At 45.8% G+C, this 21,327-nt stretch overlaps 1 protein-coding gene across 1 annotated transcript in view; it reads right to left on the bottom strand.

Moving 5' to 3' along the window:
• Positions 1–729: 729 nt before the first annotated feature.
• Positions 730–21,327, bottom strand: part of LOC122923284 (glycine N-methyltransferase-like) — a 52,227-nt gene continuing 31,629 nt past the window's right edge. The window contains exons 2-3 of the mRNA XM_044274067.1: positions 6,865–6,992; positions 730–938 (exon numbers count right to left, since the gene is read on the bottom strand). Of these exons, the coding sequence (XP_044130002.1) occupies positions 745–938; positions 6,865–6,992 (322 nt within the window). The 3' untranslated portion in view covers positions 730–744. The remainder of the gene's footprint in view (positions 939–6,864; positions 6,993–21,327) is intronic.

The raw sequence follows: 21,327 nt of genomic DNA, 5'->3' as shown, positions 1-21,327 counted from the left end.
CTGTTACTATAGGGGGAATATCCATATGGCACCACTGCTTCTACAGTTTAGAATTTGGCGCAGTATTGAGGGTAGCAGTAGGATGAGAGAAAAGTGAGGATCTGAAGAGGTCTGTGTGGTAACTGCAGAGATAAGATGTGGCGGAAAGAACTCATCATGGCGGTCCGGGCCAAATGGAGAACATGAGGAAAGAGAATGTCTACATCGGAGGAGACTGGGTGCAGTAGGTATGTGGTCCTCCTGTAGGTTTGGTAGTGGTGAATGTTTATCTCTGTAATGGTGGAGGGGGGTTGATTGGTTCACCGATTGTGGGTGCAGGTTATACTCACATCTTCCTTCAGCGCCATTCGCTGCAGTCCTAGTCTGTTCCGTCCTGCCGCTGCTGAGGACAGTAATCGGCTGCAGCGGTCACATCCCCGGCACAGCACTTGTCAGTAAACCCCAGCAGGTCACAAGCGTCATCAATGCAGCCATATAAACAAAGCACCCGCACGAGAGCGGCGGCGGCGGAGTAACCGCTGAGCATTGAGGACTCTTTTCCATATGCAGCTGCCATATTTTATTTTTAACTACTGGACAGTTCCTTTAATTCTGGGGTGTTATTTAAAGACATTATGTTTAGGGCATTTTGAGGGTGTGGCATTGGGGCGTGGTCTCTAAAAAGAGACGGGGTTTTATTTCAGTTGTCCAGCAGGAGGCGGTCAGCATGGCGGGGCAGGAGCTGGACCTCCAGTGCTTCACCCGTTACACCGTATGGACCAGTCCCACCCTGTACCGTCTGTATAGTTGGGTTAAACCATTCTTTGTAAGGGGGAAAGTGATACCTTTAAAATCCGGAAGATGTGCAAATGAATTCCCCAGGCAAATGACAGCATCAAATCCCAATCCAGGGCGAGAGATGGCCTGATCCAGAGACAGCCAGTTACCCTCCTCGATTACTGGAAGAGACAGATTCTTAGCGTCAGAGACGGACATCCCTCCCACAAGCAGAAAGTCAGGACTGATTGCTCATCACGCTTCTACCAATCACCCATCTACATAGCATGCTCCACCATACACAAAGCGTTCTCCGCCACCCACAGATAGCATCTTCCTGATGTCCTACAGCAGCACAGTCACAAATGGGTTAAAGCCAACTAGACAGTGATTGATCATTACATTAAAGGGGTTGTCGGGGCCCCCCCGATCTTAGCATTGTAATTCATGCTCCGATGCTGTCCTATGCCCAGTGCTGAATCGCGCAAAAAAGGCACGTTATGGAGATCCGGTGATGTCACCGGGCTCTCTGTGGGTGGAGCTAGAAGGAGGCTTCTGCCCAGTGGCGTAACTAGAAATTACTGGGCCCCACAGCATTTTTTTGAATGGGGCCCCCCTCCCCCAGTAATTTTTTCACAACCCCTTCCTTTTATGCCGCCCCCATTCCTGTGGCTAGTAAAGGTCGCTCTCTCAGACCAGGCCCGGCAGCTGTTCCATCCGTTTTCTACACTGTCTATACTGTCACTGTATATAATTTCATTGTGTAATACTGTTGAGGGGGCCCTGACAAAATCTTTTAGTCCTCCTCCTCCTGGATGGGTCCCTTCGGGGTCAGGGCCCCAAAGCGGCCGCTTCCCCTGCTTCCCCTATAGTTACGCCCCTGCTTCTGCCCAGCAGTGAGCCCGGTGACATCACTGGCTCTGAGGGGCGGGCTTTAGCCATTTTATAGTCTAGGGCAGTGCTAAAGCCCGCCCCTCAGAGCCAGTGATGTCACCGGGCTTTCTGTGGGTGGAGCTAGAAGGAGGATTCTGCCCAGCAGTGAGCCCGGTGACATCACTGGCTCTGAGGAGCAGGCTTTAGCGCTGCCCTAGACTATGTCTGGGCTCAGCTTTGAACCGGGACCACCACGTTAACCAGTCACCATGGCCCCTATAAAGCTATTTCTCTCAAGGTCATGATGGAGACACGGTCCTAACTACAGACACTTCTCCAGCGCTGTCCAAGCCTTTCTGGGCCTCTGTCTGTATACCGCCACCCTGCGCTGAGAGCGCGGTGCGGCGCTGCCAGTGCATGCGTGGGACAGTAAGAGGGACATTCAAGGATCAATGAGGGACAGAGGGACTTGGGTCAAAAAGAGGACACTTGGGGGGCATGCAGGGGCGTAGCTAAGGGCTCATGGGCCCCGGTCCAAGGGTCCAGCTTGGGCCCCTCCCTTCCCTCAGTGTTTTGTGGGTAGGGATGCACATAGCCTTCATGCTGACTGCGGCAAAAATGTAATCCTCCCCCCAGCCCCCCATGCCAAATTTATCTAACCCCTTCCCTCCAGCCAGAGCCATAACTTGACATAACTATAATACTGGTGTCTTTGGCCCCCTCAGGCTCCAGGGCCCGGTAGCGACTGCTACCTCTGCACCCCCTATAGCTAGGCCCCTGGAGGCATGTGCTCTAATGAAGGGAGGTTGTCGCGTCACGTGCAAAGACCGTCTGCGGATTTATTCAAACTGGTTAAAGATACTGCGGAAAAAGCCAAGAACGGGCTTCACGGAGAGACTTTCCACCAAACTAGAAGTCCTGAGACCCAGATGAATGACTGAAACAAGAGGTTAGAAGGAAAATGTAGGTTGGTTAAAATGATCTCTTATCCACAGGATAGGGGACAACTATGGGATCAGTAGGGGTCCTACCGCTGGGAACCCCCTACCCTCTGAATGACTGAAGCAGCTAAATCCCCTGACCATAGAGATTAATTGAGTGACCACTCTGGTCATTTCAGGGGAGGTACGGGGCCCCCGTTCTTGTGATCAGTGGAGTCCGAGTAGTCTGATAATTATCCCCTATCTACACCAGGAGGTCTGCTATGCAACTATCAGAGCTTTGCCCACTATTATCAGTTGGGCATCTATCTATTGAAACCTGCAAGAATTTACCAACTATCCTGAGTCCCCTGATGAACCAGCCTTGACTACGTCTGGGGAAACGCGTCGGGACATATTGCCAAAGAAGGGACGAACATCATTGATCCGTTTAGGCAGGGTATCAATAGGCGACAGTGAGGGTTTAGCCACCGAGAGGTGGGGTCGCCCCTTTCGGGGCGGGTGCTCCGCCTGTAGGCAGGGGTACATTGAGGGTTGTATTAGGGATATTGTTCCCTTCCCCTTATCCACCACCTCTCTTTCTATACATCGGACTACATTATCCTGATACGTCCAAGTAAGGCCTTGTTTAATTATTTGACGTAGCCTAATATATATACTAAGAAGGGGTATTATTTTAACTAACAACAGTAAAAGTTATGTTTTATATGAAAAGTCATTTTTCTCTGTGATGTCTATATTGAAACTTTTCGTAACCCTATAAATTCCACTGTGATTTATTTGTCCACATTGAACCTCATTTGCCAGTGTCCACGTCAGCTTGTAGTGTGTGGACATCTTCCATAGACTGTACAGTTCTACACAGCTTAGTGTGTAATGGGGTATCTAGAGGAGAGATCCCTCAGAACCTGCCCTTGCTGAAGGCCACATCAGTTCTTCTGTGACGCTCCTATGAACATTAATAAATTCTTCAGAATGTTTGGCAGAGTAGAGATTAAGGTCAAGCGGTGGCCTGCCGATGTACGGTGTACCCCCTGCGATGTCATTGAATAATTCGATATTTTATAGAAGAATATACTGTAGGCATATTACAATAAGCCTAAGGTGGTCCCTTGGAACATTGCAGATAGTGAGGATGGCATGCTGCTCTGCATACTTGTAAATTGCTCAATCTATATACCAAGCCAACCGCACGGTGGATGTTGAATGCACGGAGAAGGGAGTGACGTTCCATGTTTTCTTCAGTCATTCTACAGATGTAAGGTCTGTTTTACTATGGTTTATGAAGAAGGGAGGATATCCGTTCAGTGTGAACACAGCTGATGGATGGACTGCAGATGTGCAGAACCACCCACGACCCATTTCTGTGTCCCGATGCTGCACTCGGGTCAGGCAATTCCTTCTAGATGCCTTTCCCCCAACACAATCAAGAATCCAGTTCTTCAGCTCCTCCAGGGATTACTGGAGAAGGCAGTATTAGAAGGAGTGCCATCTTCAGAAATGGCATGTGTTTGGAAGCAAATGTTTTTCTGGCCACAATACATCTCAGAACATCTACCTGCACGTTCCTGTGTTGCCTAGCCCACAAATTTGGTCATTCTTCATCTGAAATTCCCTTGTCTGTCCTTCTGCATTTTCTTCTGCTCCCAGGGTGTTGCCAAGAGGGCAGTGTTTCTGACGCGCTCCCTAAGGAGGCACAGTGTGACTGACATGCCATAGATGACTGGCAGGTAAAGGCGTCCTCCAAACATCATCTTCTGATGGATCTGCACACAACCATGCCAATGGCTGTTCAATCACAAGGAGTCTGAGCTAGTCCCGACTCAGGAGCTGAAATACTGGGTTTCATCATAAATTCTTGTCAGCCAAGGATAAAGTTGTCTTCAGAGAGGAGAGACTCAATCCTGAAGTGGCCAAGTCACCTCTTTCCTCACTCCAAAGTGTCCATTTTGCTATGTCATGAAAATGTTGGATCTCCTATCTTCATCACAGATGTAATAGTAGGGGTCATATGTCAGGCCCGCTTCCCCCAAGACAATATACACTCCTTGGAACAGAGGTCTCAAGAGCCTTGATAAGTTTTTATTTAATGTATCCTTCAACTCACGAGACCTGAAGAGGTGACTAAAACCCCAGCATCTGCTACATGGCAAATCTCTGTTCCCCCAGCCTCAGAAAAGTCCTCACTATGGATGCCTCTGCCTCGGGTACGTCTGATGACAGCTTGTGGGTCCAGAAAAAGTGGCAAAAGAAAAAGAGATTGTTATCCAACCTGAAAGATCTCAGGGCTGTCAGAGCAGAGCCTCTAGGTGCAATGGCAACGCCCCCGTTGCTCCTAAAGGCTAATTTCCATACATTGATATATAATGTTTCTCAGCCATGCAAGCACTTATTGACGAGGGACCAACACAAATGCCTTCAGATGCCGAACGCAGGTGTAACAGGTCCGCCAGTGTCATAGGTAAGATATCCAACATTGTTCTCCCCATGTTCTAGTGATCAGCTGGGAGAAGAAGATGGTGTGTATATATATTCTAATAGCTTCTATTATGGCCTGGTTCTCGATTTTGTGGTCACTTTCGAAAGACAGTTACTGAAGTCTGCCAGGCATTACAGACCAACACAAGTTGCTTTACACAGTGTGGAAGCTGGCAAGGACAACCTGTCATACCTAGGATTTCCATTGCTATGTTAGATGCCTGAAGGCCTATATGGTTTCTAACCACCACCTTGTCAGGTTTGTTTGAGAGCCTAAAAGAATCCTGTTCCAGTACTTATTACCCTGCACCTCCTCGTGGCTGCCTATAGTGCTAGCTGCACTGGCTAACCATCACTTTTAAACTGTCACGGTCCCTCCCATGACAGAGGTGAGAAGATCTTAGAGACTGGCGGCACGTGATGGTATCTGACAGTTTCTGTTCTCTCCTTGCAGTGTTGTTGTTTAGTGATGACCATACCTCTTGTCAGGTGCAGCTTGTGGTCATTACTGAGGCTCTATTTAGTTCTGACTCACACTGCTTACCATGCGGTTAATATTTCCTGATTGGTGTTTGTTGAGCTGGTGTGTTGTTCCTGTGGATCACCGGCTTCTCCACTCCCTCTTTAAACATAAGTGCCTTTGTTGTGACTCTTGTGTGTTGTTTTCTAGGCCTCAGGGAGACGCTGGGTTCTTTACCTGGGAAAGAAGTAGTAATCTCAGGGCCTAGGTTACGGTGTATGAGTATTTCTACCTTCAGGGTCTACTCATACTGGCAGGAGTCAGGGAGAGGTCTAGGGATTCCTAGGAGGTCACCATCCCTCTCCCTTAGCTTTGAGGTCTAGACTCTGGTTTATTTCCTTGTGTGTTTTCTTGTGTTTTCCCCTCCCCATTACATGTGACATAAACATTAGAGGATTCTCTGAGACTCTGTTTCATTGGCATCAAGGGCCCAATACAATCCAACAAGCAATTAGTGCCGCTAGTTTGGAGAATCCGAAGTACTGCCAGTCTCACCAATCTCTCTACCTGCTCAGCTACCATTTCCTGGGCTGAACTGGGGCACATACCAGAGGAACACATTTACAAGGCTGCCATGTGGTCCATGTATTCACCCTTGATAAAGGATCACAGGCTGGATGTCCTCACCACATAGGCCTCTATTTACCATAGAATATCTGAATGGGGTCTTCTACGCCATCCACTTGAACACTGCTTTGTAGGCCCCTTTTGTGACTGAGCTGCTGTAGGACGTCCATGTATTTACCAGAAATGTTCATTTCCTGTGGTCTGTAGGCAGAACAGCTTTCCCTCCCTTTAATAAAATGAAAAGTGTTTTCCAAGACTAAAATCCTTTGGATAGGTCATCAGTATCAAACTTCTCAAACAGCTGATCGGAGGGGGTCCCGGGTGTCAGACCTCCATCATCCATACATGACATTGCCCTCTACCAGCCACAGATTTACAAAACCCTCATCCTTCATACATTCTCCTCCATCATCCATACAAGGAGAACGTTTCTTTCCACAGCCATCTATTGGTGTAAACCATGTCTGCCTTACTCTGACCCCTTTTTGCTCCTATTCTGAAGCCTCTTCTTCAAGGTCTGGTGTTCAGTACATATAGGTTATTCCGTCTACATCTCCTCATGGTGGTCTATATACATTGAGCTGTAATGTGTGTATAATAATTGACAAGGAACATGTTCTGGCTTCCTCTCTTCTGGCATTAACACTTATTATATTCCATATCTGTTACTCATCATACTCTACCCCGATTGTGTGGACCCTGCCCTCCACAATCAATACATCCACTCACCCCACTTGTCAAATGCGGGCTCTTTTCTTCTGTTCCAGCGAGTCTTCAAGGCATACTTCAACATTTTATCACTGGCATCAACACTGACCACCGAGAATCCTTCTTCTACCAACATCTCCGAGTCCACCCTGAAGAAGAGCACAGGAGAGTAAGTGGCCAAATACACCAAGCAGAGTGCTCCTGGATGTAGAGGTGGCGTAGAGGGAAGTCAGGTGGGTGCATATAGATATATGTGTATCTGCCCCTTCATTGATATGGGCCCCTTTATATGGCCAACAGGGATATATATTCCCCATATGGCAAGTGTATGTCCCCTGTATGTGATGCCCCAGGTACAGTACAGACCAAAAGTTTGGACGCACCTTCTCATTCAAAGAGTTTCTTTATTTTCATGACTATGACAATTGTAGATTCGCACTGAAGGCATCAAAACTATGAATTATCACATATGGAATTGTATACATAACAAAAAAGTGTGAAACAACTGAAAATATGTCATATTCTAGGTTCTTCACAGTAGCCACCTTTTGCTTTGATTACTGCTTTGCACACTCTTGGCATTCTCTTGATGAGCTTCCAGAGGTAGTCACCTGAAATGGTTTTCACTTCACAGGTGTGCCCTGTCAGGTGTAATAAGTGGGATTTCTTGCCTTATAAATGGGGTTGGGACCATCAGTTGCGTTGTGGAGAAGTCAGGTGGATACACAGCTGATAGTCCTACTGAATAGACTGTTAGAATTTGTATTATGGCAAGAAAAAAGCAGCTAAGTAAAGAAAAACGAGTGGCCATCATTACTGTAAGACATGAAGGTCAGTCAGTCCGAAAAATTGGGAAAACTTTGAAAGTGTCCCCAAGTGCAGTCACAAAAACCATCAAGCGCTACAAAGAAACTGGCTGACATGCGGACCGCCCCAGGAAAGGAAGACCAAGAGTTACCTCTGCTGCGGAGGAGAAGTTCATCCGAGTCACCAGCCTCAGAAATCGCAGGTTAACAGCAGCTCAGATTAGAGACCAGGTCAATGCCACCCAGAGGTCTAGCAGCAGACACATCTCTAGAACAACTGCTAAGAGGAGCCTGTGTGACTCAGGCCTTCATGGTAGAAGATCTGCTAGGAAACCACTTTGAATGAGAAGGTGTGTCCAAACTTTTGGTCTGTACTGTATATGTGAGTGTGTATATATAGATATGTGTGTCTGCCCCTGTATTTGCACACGTACATATATATGTAGAGGGATTCCATATTAGTAACAGCTCATCCCCATGTTTAGAGGAATACTGGTGCTGATCGGTGTCTCCTCCGCGTCTCTTAGGAGGGTCCCGTTTGCCGGTCGCCTCAGGACAAGGAGATTGCAGACCCTCGCACCGTCTGTCAGGGGCTTTCTAACCAGAGACATGATAAACCTGTTTCCACCCCCTACTTCCAGCATTTGGGACTAGGGGGGGGGAGGGTCTTCAGCACAAAGAGAGGCCCACGTGGTGGGTGGGCGTCAGTGGAGTGCATGCCGCCCCATGGAGGAGGGAGAACCATCCCCAGGAAAGCGAGGATCTCTCCTGGTACCAGCAGTAACGCCCTAGAGAGGGGCACTGGCGGCTAAGTATTAACCCCTGAACCACCAATAGCCACCCCGGATACCCTCCGCTCCCCTGCAGCGGTAACCCCTTCACTGCCTGATCCCCTGCTGCAGTCTGCTGTAGCCCTGTACCAGCCCTGACCCTGCGTTAACCCTTTCTGATGGTGTTAACACTTTCCCTGCCATACCCTCCATATTACCCTTGAAATTCCCTGCTGACCCCTGCCCCGACTGAACTGCCCCCGCCTTGTACCCCTACAGCAGTGCGTTAACCCCTTCACTGCTGCTCTATACCTGCTGTAGCCCTGAACCGGCCCTGACCCTGTGTTAACCCACCAATCTTAAGTATTAACCCTTGCAGTGCCAACATTTGTAGCCAGGCGGGTGGGTAGCTGGCATTTATATGTGTGTAAGTGCACTGTATAGTAAGTGTGCGGGGAGGAAGGGGATTGTGCATGGTGTTTATTGCGGTGTGTACGTCTATATGTATACAGACAGATATAGCGTAATAGACTGTACTTGTGTCATATCATACAGTGTATAGTGTACTGAGTGACCGCCGTAGTGTATAGTATATCCTAATAGTGTGTCATATCATACAGTGCATAGTGTACTAAGTGACCGCCGTAGTATATAGTATATCCTAATAGTGTGTCATATCATACAGTGCATAGTGTACTAAGTGACCGCCGTAGTATATAGTATATCCTAATAGTGTGTCATATCATACAGTGTATAGTGTACTGAGTGACCGCCGTAGTGTATAGTATATCCTAATAGTGTGTCATATCATACAGTGCATAGTGTACTAAGTGACCGCCGTAGTATATAGTATATCCTAATAGTGTGTCCTAGAGTGCTCCTAGATATAGTGATGATAACAAGTAGAGTGCTCCTAGATATAGTGATGATAACAAGTACAGTGCTCCTAGATATAGTGATGATAACAAGCAGAGTGCTCCTATATATACTAATGATAACAAGTAGAGTGCTCCTAGATATAGTGATGATAACAAGTAGAGTGCTCCTAGATATAGTGATGATAACAAGTAGAGTGCTCCTAGATATACTTATGAAAACAAGTAGAGTGCTCCTAAATATACTTATGATAACAAGTAGAGTGCTCCTAGATATAGTGATGATAACAAGTAGAGTGCTCCTAGATATACTTATGAAAACAAGTAGAGTGCTCCTAAATATACTTATGATAACAAGTAGAGTGCTCCTAAATATACTGATGATAACAAGTAGAGTGCTCCTTAATATACTTATGAAAACAAGTAGAGTGCTCCTAAATATACTTATGAAAACAAGTAGAATTCTCCCAAATAAAGTAATGATAACAAGCAGAGTGCTCCTAGATATAGTGATGATAACAAGTAGAGTGCTCCTAGATATAGTGATGATAATAGGCAGAGTGCTCCTAGATATAGTGATGATAACAACTAGAGTGCTCTTAGATATAGTGATGATAACAACTAGAGTGCTCTTAGATATACTAATGATAACAAGTAGAGTGCTCCTAGATATAGTGATGATAACAACTAGAGTGCTCTTAGATATACTAATGATAACAAGTAGAGTGCTCCTAGATATAGTGATGATAACAAGTAGAGTGCTCCTAAATAAAGTGATGATAACAAGTAGAGTACTCCCATATATAGTGAAGATAACAAGTAGAGTGCTCCTAGATATATTTATGATAACAAGCAGAGTGCTCCTAAATATAGTGATGCTAACAAGTAGAGTGCTCCTAGATATAGTGATAATAATAAGTGGAGTGCTCCTAGAAAAAGTAATGCTAACAATCAGAGTGCTCCTAGATATAGTAATAATAATAGGTGGAGTGCTCCTAGAAATAGTGACGCTAACAAGTAGAGTGCTCCTAGATATAGTGATAATAATAAGTACAGTGCTCCTAGATATAATGATGATAACAAGCAGAGTGCTCCTAGATATAGTGATGATAACAAGCAGAGTGCTCCTAGATATAGTGATGATAACAAGTAGAGTGCTCCTATATATACTAATGATAACAAGTAGAGTGCTCCTATATATACTAATGATAACAAGTAGAAAGCTCCTAGATATAGTGATGATAACAAGTAGAGTGCTCCTAGATATAGTGATGATAACAAGTAGAGTGCTCCTAGATATAGTGATGATAACAAGTAGAGTGCTCCTTAATATACTTATGAAAACAAGTAGAGTGCTCCTAAATATACTTATGATAACAAGTAGAGTGCTCCTAGATATACTTATGAAAACAAGTAGAGTGCTCCTAAATATACTTATGATAACAAGTAGAGTGCTCCTAAATATACTGATGATAACAAGTAGAGTGCTCCTTAATATACTTATGAAAACAAGTAGAGTGCTCCTAAATATACTTATGAAAACAAGTAGAATTCTCCCAAATAAAGTAATGATAACAAGCAGAGTGCTCCTAGATATAGTGATGATAATAGGCAGAGTGCTCCTAGATATAGTGATAATAATAAGTAGAGTGCTCCTAGATATAGTGATGATAACAACTAGAGTGCTCTTAGATATAGTGATGATAACAACTAGAGTGCTCTTAGATATACTAATGATAATAAGTAGAGTGCTCCTAGATATAGTGATGATAACAACTAGAGTGCTCCTAGATATAGTGATGATAACAAGTAGAGTGCTCCTAAATAAAGTGATGATAACAAGTAGAGTACTCCCATATATAGTGAAGATAACAAGTAGAGTGCTCCTAGATATATTTATGATAACAAGCAGAGTGCTCCTAAATATAGTGATGCTAACAAGTAGAGTGCTCCTAGATATAGTGATAATAATAAGTGGAGTGCTCCTAGAAAAAGTAATGCTAACAATCAGAATGCTCCTAGATATAGTAATAATAATAGGTGGAGTGCTCCTAGAAATAGTGACGCTAACAAGTAGAGTGCTCCTAGATATAGTGATAATAATAAGTGGAGTGCTCCTAGATATAGTGATGATAACAAGTAGAGTGCTCCTAGATATAGTGATGCTAACGAGGAGAGTGCTCCTAGATATAGTGATAATAATAAGTAGAGTGCTCCTAGATATAGTGATAATAACAAGTAGAGTGCTCCTAGATATAGTGATAATAATTAGTGGAGTGCTCCTAGAAATAGTGATGCTAACAAACAGAGTGCTCCTAGATATAGTGATGATAACAAGCAGAGTGCTCCTAGATATAGTGATGCTAACAAATAGAATGCTCCAAGATATAGTGATGCTAACAAATAGAATGCTCCAAGATATAGTGATGATAACAAGTAGAATGCTCCTAGATATAGTGATGCTAACAAATAGAGTGCTCCAAGATATAGTGATGATAACAAGTAGAGTGCTCCAAGATATAGTGATGATAACAAGTAGAATGCTCCTAGATATAGTGATGCTAACAAATAGAGTGCTCCAAGATATAGTGATGAAAACAAGCAGAGTGCTCCTAGATATAGTGATGATAACAAGTAGAGTGCTCCTAGATATAGTGATGATAACAAGTAGAGTGCTCCTAGATATAGTGATGATAACAAGTAGAATGCTCCTAGATATAGTGATGCTAACAATTAGAGTGCTCCAAGATATAGTGATGATAACAAGTAGAATGCTCCTAGATATAGTGATGATAACAAGCAGAGTGCTCCTAGATATAGTGATGATAACAAGCGGAGTGCTCCTAGATATAGTGATGCTAACAAGTAGAGTGCTCCTAGATATAGTGATGATAACAAGTAGAGTGCTCCTAGATATAGTGATGCTAACAAATAGAGTGCTCCTAGATATAGTGATGATAACAAGCAAAGTGCTCCAAGATATAGTGATGATAACACGTAGAATGCTCCTAGATATAGTGATAATAACAAGCAGAGTGCTCCTAGATATAGTGATGATAACAAGTAGAGTGCTCCTAGATATAGTGATGATAACAAGCAAAGTGCTCCTAGATATAGTGATGATAATAGGCAGAGTGCTCCTAGATATAGTGATGATAACAAGCAGAGTGCTCCTAGATATAGTGATGCTAACAAGCTAAGTGCTCCTAGATATAGTGATGATAATAAGTAGAGTGCTCCTAGATATAGTGATGATAATAAGCAGAGTGCTCCTAGATATAGTGATGATAACAAGCAGAGTGCTCCTAGATATAGTGATGCTAACAAGCTAAGTGCTCCTAGATATAGTGATGATAACAAGCAGAGTGCTCCTAGATATAGTGACGATAACAAGCAGAGTGCTCCTAGATATAGTGATGATAACAAGCAGAGTGCTCCTAGATATATTGATGATAATAGGCATAGTGCTCCTAGACATAGTAATGATAATAGGCAGAGCGCTCCTAGATATAGTGATGATAACAAGTAGAGTGCTCCTAGATAAAGTAATAACAAGTAGAGTTCTCCTAGATATAGTAATGATAACAAGTAGAGTGCTCCTAGATATATTGATGATAACAAGTAGAGTGCTCCTAGTTATTGTGATGATAACAAGTAGAGTGCTCCTAGATATATTGATGATAACAAGTAGAGTGCTCCTATATATAGTAATGATAACAAGTAGAGTGCTCCTAGATATATTGATGATAACAAGTAGAGTGCTCCTAGTTATTGTGATGATAACAAGTAGAGTGCTCCTAGATATATTGATGATAACAAGTAGAGTGCTCCTAGTTATTGTGATGATAACAAGTAGAGTGCTCCTAGTTATTGTGATGATAACAAGTAGAGTGCTCCTAGATATAGTAATGCTAACAAATAGAGTGCTCCTAGATATAGTGATGCTAACAAGTAGAGTGCTCCTAGATATAGTGATGATATCAAGTAGAGTGCTCCTAGATATAGTGATAATAACAAGTAGAGTGCTCCTAGATATAGTGATGATAACAAGCAGAGTGCTCCTAGATATAGTGATGATAACAAGTAGAGTGCTCCTAGATATAGTGATGATAACAAGTAGAGTTCTCCTAGATATAGTGATGATAACAAGCAGAGTGCTCCTAGATATAGTGATGATAACAAGCAGAGTGCTCTTATATATAGTGATGATAACAAGCAGAGTGCTCCTAGATATAGTGATAATAACAAACAGAGTGCTCCTAGATATAGTGATGATAACAAGCAGAGTGCTCCTAGATATAGTCATTATTACAAGTAAAGTGCTCCTATAGATAGTGATGATAACAAGTAGAGTGCTCCTAGATATAGTAATGATAACAGAGTGCTCCTAGACATAGTGATGATAACAAGTAGAGTGCTCCTAGATATAGTCATGATAACAAGTAGAGTGCTCCTAGATATAGTGATGATAACAAGTAGAGTGCTCCTAGATATTGTGATGATAACAAGTAGAGTGCTACTAGATATAGTGATGATAACAAGTAGAGTGCTCCTAGACATAGTGATGATAACAAGTAGAGTGCCCCTAGATATAGTGATGATAACAAGCAGAGTGCTCCTAGATATAGTGATGATAACAAGTAGAGTGCTCCTAGATATAGTGATGATAACAAGTAGAGTGCTCCTAGACATAGTGATGATAACAAGCAGAGTGCTCCTAGATATAGTGATGATAACAAGCAGAGTGCTCCTAGACATAGTGATGATAACAAGTAGAGTGCTCCTAGATATAGTGATGATAACAAGCAGAGTGCTCCTAGACATAGTCATGATAACAAGTAGAGTGCTCCTAGATATAGTGATGATAACAAGTAGAGTGCTCCTAGATATAGTGATGATAACAAGCAGAGTGCTCCTAGATATAGTGATGATAACAAGCAGAGTGCTCCTAGACATAGTGATGATAATAAGCAGAGTGCTCCTATATATAGTGATAATAACAAGCAGAGTGCTCCTAGACATAGTGATGATAACAAGCAGAGTGCTCCTAGATATAGTGATGATAACAAGCAGAGTGCTCCTAGACATAGTGATGATAACAAGTAGAGTGCTCCTAGATATAGTGATGATAACAAGCAGAGTGCTCCTAGATATAGTGATGATAACAAGCAGAGTGCTCTTATATATAGTGATGATAACAAGTAGAGTGCTCCTAGATATAGTGATGATAACAAGCAGAGTGCTCCTAGACATAGTGATGATAACAAGTAGAGTGCTCCTAGACATGGTGATGCTAACAAGTAGAGTGCTCCTAGATATAGTGCTGATAAAAAGCAGAGTGCTCCTAGATATAGTGATTAGAGATGAGCGAATATCAAAAAAATTTGATTGAATATGAATTTATTTGCGGCGAATCCTGTTAAAAAAAACTATTCGGCAGGGAGCCTGTATAGTGGTGTAGAGCACTGTGCCTGTATAGCGGTGTAGAGCACTGTGCCTGTATAGCGGTGTAGAACACTGTGCCTGTATAGCGGTGTAGAGCACTGTGCCTGTATAGCGGTGTAGAGCACTGTGCTTGTATAGCGGTGTAGAACACTGTGCCTGTATAGCGGTGTAGAGCACTGTGCCTGTATAGCGGTGTAGAGCACTGTGCCTGTATAGCGGTGTAGAACACTGTGTCTGTATAGCGGTGTAGAACACTGTGCCTGTATAGCGGTGTAGAACACTGTGCCTGTATAGCGGTGTAGAACACTGTGCCTGTATAGCGGTGTAGAACACTGTGCCTGTATAGCGGTGTAGAACACTGTGCCTGTATAGCGGTGTAGAACACTGTGCCTGTATAGCGGTGTAGAACACTGTGCCTGTATAGCGGTGTAGAACACTGTGCCTGTATAGCGGTGTAGAACACTGTGCCTGTATAGCGGTGTAGAACACTGTGCCTGTATAGCGGTGTAGAACACTGTGCCTGTATAGCGGTGTAGAACACTGTGCCTGTATAGCGGTGTAGAACACTGTGCCTGTATAGCGGTGTAGAACACTGTGCCTGTATAGCGGTGTAGAACACTGTGCCTGTATAGCGGTGTAGAACACTGTGCCTGTATAGCGGTGTAGAACACTGTGCCTGTATAGCGGTGTAGAACACTGTGCCTGTATAGCGGTGTAGAACACTGTGCCTGTATAGCGGTGTAGAACACTGTGCCTGTATAGCGGTGTAGAACACTGTGCCTGTATAGCGGTGTAGAACACTGTGCCTGTATAGCGGTGTAGAACACTGTGCCTGTATAGCGGTGTAGAACACTGTGCCTGTATAGCGGTGTAGAACACTGTGCCTGTATAGCGGTGTAGAACACTGTGCCTGTATAGCGGTGTAGAACACTGTGCCTGTATAGCGGTGTAGAACACTGTGCCTGTATAGCGGTGTAGAACACTGGCCTGTATAGCGGTGTAGAACACTGTGCCTGTATAGCGGTGTAGAACACTGTGCCTGTATAGCTGTGTAGAACACTGTGCCTGTATAGCGGTGTAGAACACTGTGCCTGTCTAGCGGTGTAGAGCACTGTGCCTGTATAGCGGGTAGAACACTGTGCCTGTATAGTGGTGTAGAACACTGTGCCTGCTATAGCGGTGTAGAGCACTGTGCCTGTATAGCGGTGTAGAGCACTGTGCCTGTTAAGCGATGTAGAACACTGTGCCTGTATAGTGGTGTAGAGCACTGTGCCTGTTATAGCGGTGTAGAGCACTGTGCCTGTATAGTGGTGTAGAGCACTGTGCCTGTCTAGCGGTGTAGAACACTGTGCCTGTATAGCGGTGTAGAGCACTGTGCCTGTATAGCGGTGTAGAACACTGTGCCTGTATAGTGGTGTAGAACACTGTGCCTGTATAGCGGTGTAGAGCACGGTGCCTGTATAGCGGTGTAGTGCACTGTGCCTGTATAGCGGTGTAGAACCACTGTGCCTGTATAGCGGTGTAGAGCACTGTGCCTGTATAGCGGTGTAGAGCACTGTGCCTGTTAAGCGATGTAGAACACTGTGCCTGTATAGCGGTGTAGAGCACTGTGCCTGTTAAGCGATGTAGAACACTGTGCCTGTATAGTGGTGTAGAACACTGTGCCTGTATAGCGGTGTAGAGCACTGTGCCTGTATAGCGGTGTAGAGCACTGTGCCTGTATAGCGGTGTAGAACACTGTGCCTGTATAGCGGTGAGAGCACTGTGCCTGTATAGTGGTGTAGAACACTGTGCCTGTATAGCGGTGTAGAGCACTGTGCCTCTATAGCGGGTGTAGAACACTGTGCCTGTATAGCGGTGTAGAGCACTGTGCCTGTATAGCGGTGTAGAACACTGTGCCTGTATAGCGGTGTAGAGCACTGTGCCTGTATAGTGGTGTAGAACACTGTGCCTGTATAGCGGTGTAGAGCACTGTGCCTGTATAGCGGTGTAGAACACTGTGCCTGTATAGCGGTGTAGAGCACTGTGCCTGTATAGCGGTGTAGAACACTGTGCCTGTATAGCGGTGTAGAGCACTGTGCCTGTATAGCGGTGTAGAGCACTGTGCCTGTATAGCGGTGTAGAACACTGTGCCTGTATAGCGGTGTAGAACACTGTGCCTGTATAGCGGTGTAGAACACTGTGCCTGTATAGAGGTGTAGAACACTGTGCCTGTATAGCGGTGTAGAACATTGTGCCTGTATAGCGGTGTAGAACACTGTGCCTGTATAGAGGTGTAGAGCACTGTTCCTGTATAGCGGTGTAGAACACTGTGCCTGTATAGCGGTGTAGAACACTGTGCCTGTATAGCGGTGTAGAGCACTGTGCCTGTATAGAGGTGTAGAGCACTGTTCCTGTATAGCGGTGTAGAACACTGTGCCTGTATAGCGATGTAGAGCACTGTGCCTGTATAGCGGTGTAGAACACTGTGCCTGTATAGCGGTGTAGAACACTGTGCCTGTATAGCGGTGTAGAACACTGTGCCTGTATAGCGGTGTAGAGCACTGCGCCTGTATAGCGGTGTAGAACACTGTGCCTTGCAGTAACACACATAGGGAGTCTGCTGTGGTAGTGAGATAATACTGTGAGTCCGTATGACATGCAGATGACAGGCGTCGCTCTTAGAATCACTGCACACGTCACTTATTAGGGCAGTCACGGGGCCAAAACTGACCAAATAACTCCAGTGTGACCTCAGCCTCACAGGTCGATGTTAGCGCCAAGAAGAAGCGCACTCCTCTTACACCGCCATCAGCTGATTCCACATAGATGTCTACAGAACCTGTTCTATTAACCCCTTATACAAGTAGAGCCCCCGACAGAGTGGAGAGGGGGTCAGCAGTAAGGTTGTTATGATGTCACTGATTATTTAGCCCTTCCTCTGATCCGTCAGAACAATAACCCCCAAGAAACGGATCCTGTCTGTGGAGCCTCCGCTGTCACTCCGTCAGCATCTGGTCAGTAATCCATCAGTATTGGTAAAGCCAAAAACACAGGAGTGGATCCAAAACAGAGATGACACGTGGATGGGATACTCTCATGTCTTCTGTGTTTTGTACCCACTCCTGCTTTTGGCCACCAAATCAGAAGCCAATTCTGATACAAAATCGGGACCATGTCATATAGGTCTTATAGCTGCTTCATAGACAGGATGTCACGGCCTATGGTGTACGCTGTGACACTGTTGCCACACTTGCTGTTGCCGGTGGCAACGTGTTGCTGTTGTGGCAGTGTCATGGGTTTTGCTGTGTGTGCCGTGACTTGCTTGTCACGCATGCTGTTGCCTGCGGCAACCTGTTGCCTTTTGCTTGTGTGTGCAATTCCTTTTTAAGTTGTGTCTCCCTGCTGTGTGGTGTGCATGGGGTTAATTCTCTGGCTGGAGTTTGCTGTGGTCTCAGGTCTCTTTATATACTTTGGCCTTGAGACTGAGATCAGTTGGTTTGTCTGCCTTGCATGTGAGATGCTTGCTCTGTGCATGGATGAGATCTGAGGGCCATCCAAGTTTGACATCGATGTTCTCAGCAATGTCCTCTGCGATGTCATACTGAGTGTTTCCTCCTTGTCTTCCTTCCCCTCCTGGTGTGTAGTTTATGGTGTGGGCTTGAGTTGGAGGTTTGTTATACGTCTGGGTGTTTGTTTCATGTAGGTGTGTACTGGCCTGCATGGACGTTTGACATTTTCCCCTTTTGTGTGTTACCTCCGAAAGGGGGCTGGTTTCCCGGAGGGGTGAACCATAAGCCTATATGCAGCGCTGCCTGGAGCTTCCGTGCATCCGGTGTTCGCATGGAGGTCCGGGTAGATGGTGCCGTCTTTCCATCTCTGCTGCGGCAGGTGAGTGTTGGTTGTTGCTTGTGTTCTGTTGTTACACTGTGTACTTACCTGCCGTGCAGTTGCTGCCTTCTGTCTTTCTCCCTGTCAGCTACTGGTCCTCTGGAGACGCCTTTCATCTGTGGTGATGGATGAACAGGAGGTTTCTGCCCTGTCACGATGTTAAGGGTGATGCAGGGATTCCTAGACTTCTAGATTCGTGGGTATGAGCCCGCTTACCATTAAAGGCGGCTCATACAGCCAGGAGACTAGGGCTGCTTGAGGGAAGCTTTAGGAGGTGACCAGCTCCCGTTTCCCTGCCTATGGCCTAGAAATTGGTGACATTGTACAGTGTTTTTTTTTTCCCCCACTCCCCACTGTGACAGTATGTCAAACTTGGATGGCCCTCAGATCTCATCCATGCACAGAGAAAGCATCTCACATGCAAGGCAGACAAAACATCTGATCTCAGTCTCAAGGCCAAAGGATATAAAGGGACCTGAGACCACACCCAACTCACCACATTGTGCCAGCCAGTGAATTAACCCCACGCACACCACACAGCAGGAAGACACAACTTCAAGGGAAATTGCACACACAAGCAAAAGGGAAGGCAACAGCATGAGTGACAAGCAAGTCACGGCGCACACAGCAAAACCCGTGACACTGCCATAACATGCCAAAACAGCAACACGTTGCCACCGGCAACAGCAAATGTGGCAACAGTGTCACAGCGTACACCATAGGCTGTGACACAGGATCTGTTGTGCGTCTCATTTTTCCTTCCTTCTGACAGAACAGAAGAAGGGTCAAATAAATTATGATGTCAACCAGGCCAAAAAGGATAAATAGTTGGCCATTCATGGGGTGGGGAGGGTGGGAACAGCATGAGGAGACCACAGAGTGGTGAGGTGGCAGCAGCATGAGCAGATCACAGAGAAGCCCAGTGACATAGTGTTGAAGTGGCAGCAGCCTGAGGAGACTACAGAGAAGACCAGTGACATAGTGTTGAGGTGGCAGCAGCATGAGGATACCATAGAGTGGTGAGGTGGCAGCAGCATGAGGAGACCATAGAGTGGCCCAGTGACATAGTGTTGAGGTGGCAGCAACATGAGGAGACCACAGAGTGGCCCAGTGACATAGTGTTGAGGTGGCAGCAGCATGAGACCACAGAGTGGTGAGTTGGCAGCAGCATGAGGAGACCACAGAGTGGCCCAGTGACATAGTGTTGAGATAGCAGCAGCATGAGGAGACTACAGAGTGGTGAGGTGGCAGCAGCATGAGACCACAGAGAAGCCCAGTGACATAGTGTTGAGGTGGCAGGGTGGCAGCAGCCTGAGGAGACCACAGAGAAGACCAGTGACATAGTGTTGAGGTGGCAGCAGCATGAGGAGACCATAGAGTGGTGAGGTGGCAGCAGCATGAGGAGACTATAGAGTGGCCCAGTGACATAGTGTTGAGGTGGCAGCAGCATGAGGAGACCACAGATTAGCACAGTGACATAGTGTTGACTTGGCAGCAGCATGAGGAGACCACAGAGTGGTGAGGTGGCAGCAGCATGAGGAGACCAAAGATTGGTGAGGTGGCAGCAGCATGTGGAGACCACAGATTAGCCCAGTGACATAGTGTTGAGGTGGCAGCAGCATGAGGAGACCACAGATTAGCCCAGTGACATAGTGTTGCTTGGCAGCAGCATGAGGAGACCACAGAGTAGCCCAGTGACATAGTGTTAAGATGGCAGCAGCATGAGGAGACCACAGAGTGGCCCATTGACATAGTGTTGAGGTGGCAGCAGCATGAGGAGACAACAGAGTAGCCCTGTGACATAGTGTTGAGGTGGCAGCAGCATGAGAATACCACTGAGTGGTGATGTGGCAGCAGCATGAGGAGACCACAGAATAGTGAGGTGTCAGCAGCATAAGAAGACCACAGAGTGGCCCAGTGACATAGGGTTTAGGTGGCAGCACCATGAGGAGACCACAGAGTGGTGAGGTGGAAGCAGCATGAGGAGACCACAGAGTGGCCCAGTGACATAGTGTTAAGGTAGCAGCAGCATGAGGAGACTACAGAGTGGTGAGGTGGCAAGAGCATGAGGAGACCATAGAGTGGCCCAGTGACATAGTGTTGAGGTGGCAGCAACATGAGGAGACCACAAAGTGGCCCAGTCACGTAGTGTTGAGGTGGCAGCAGCATAAGGAGACCACAGAGTGGTGAGGTGGCAGCAGCATGAGGAGACCACAGAGGGGCCCAGTGACAAAGTGTGGAGGTGGCAGCAGCATGAGGAGACCACAGAGTAGCCCAGTGACATAGTGTTGAGGTGGCAGCAGCATAAGGAGACCACAGATTGGCCCAGTGACATAGTGTTGACTTGGCAGCAGCATGAGGAGACCACAGAGAAGCCCAGTGACATAGTGTTGAGGTGGCAGCAGCCTGAGGAGACCACAGAGAAGACCAGTGACATAGTGTTGAGGTGGCAGCAGCATGAGGAGACTATAGAGTGGTGAGGTGGCAAGAGCATGAGGAGACCATAGAGAAGCCCAGTGACATAGTGTTGAGGTGGCAGCAACATGAGGAGACCACAAAGTGGCCCAGTGACGTAGTGTTGAGGTGGCAGCAGCATAAGGAGACCACAGAGTGGTGAGGTGGCAGCAGCATGAGGAGACCACAGAGGGGCCCAGTGACAAAGTGTGGAGGTGGCAGCAGCATGAGGAGACCACAGAGTAGCCCAGTGACATAGTGTTG

This window comes from Bufo gargarizans, unplaced genomic scaffold (genome assembly GCF_014858855.1).
Source record: "Bufo gargarizans isolate SCDJY-AF-19 unplaced genomic scaffold, ASM1485885v1 original_scaffold_1447_pilon, whole genome shotgun sequence".
NCBI classification, from domain to species: Eukaryota; Metazoa; Chordata; class Amphibia; order Anura; family Bufonidae; genus Bufo; species Bufo gargarizans.
The sequence above is the reverse complement of the archived record's forward strand: the minus strand, read 5'-3'. Positions and strand labels throughout refer to the sequence as shown.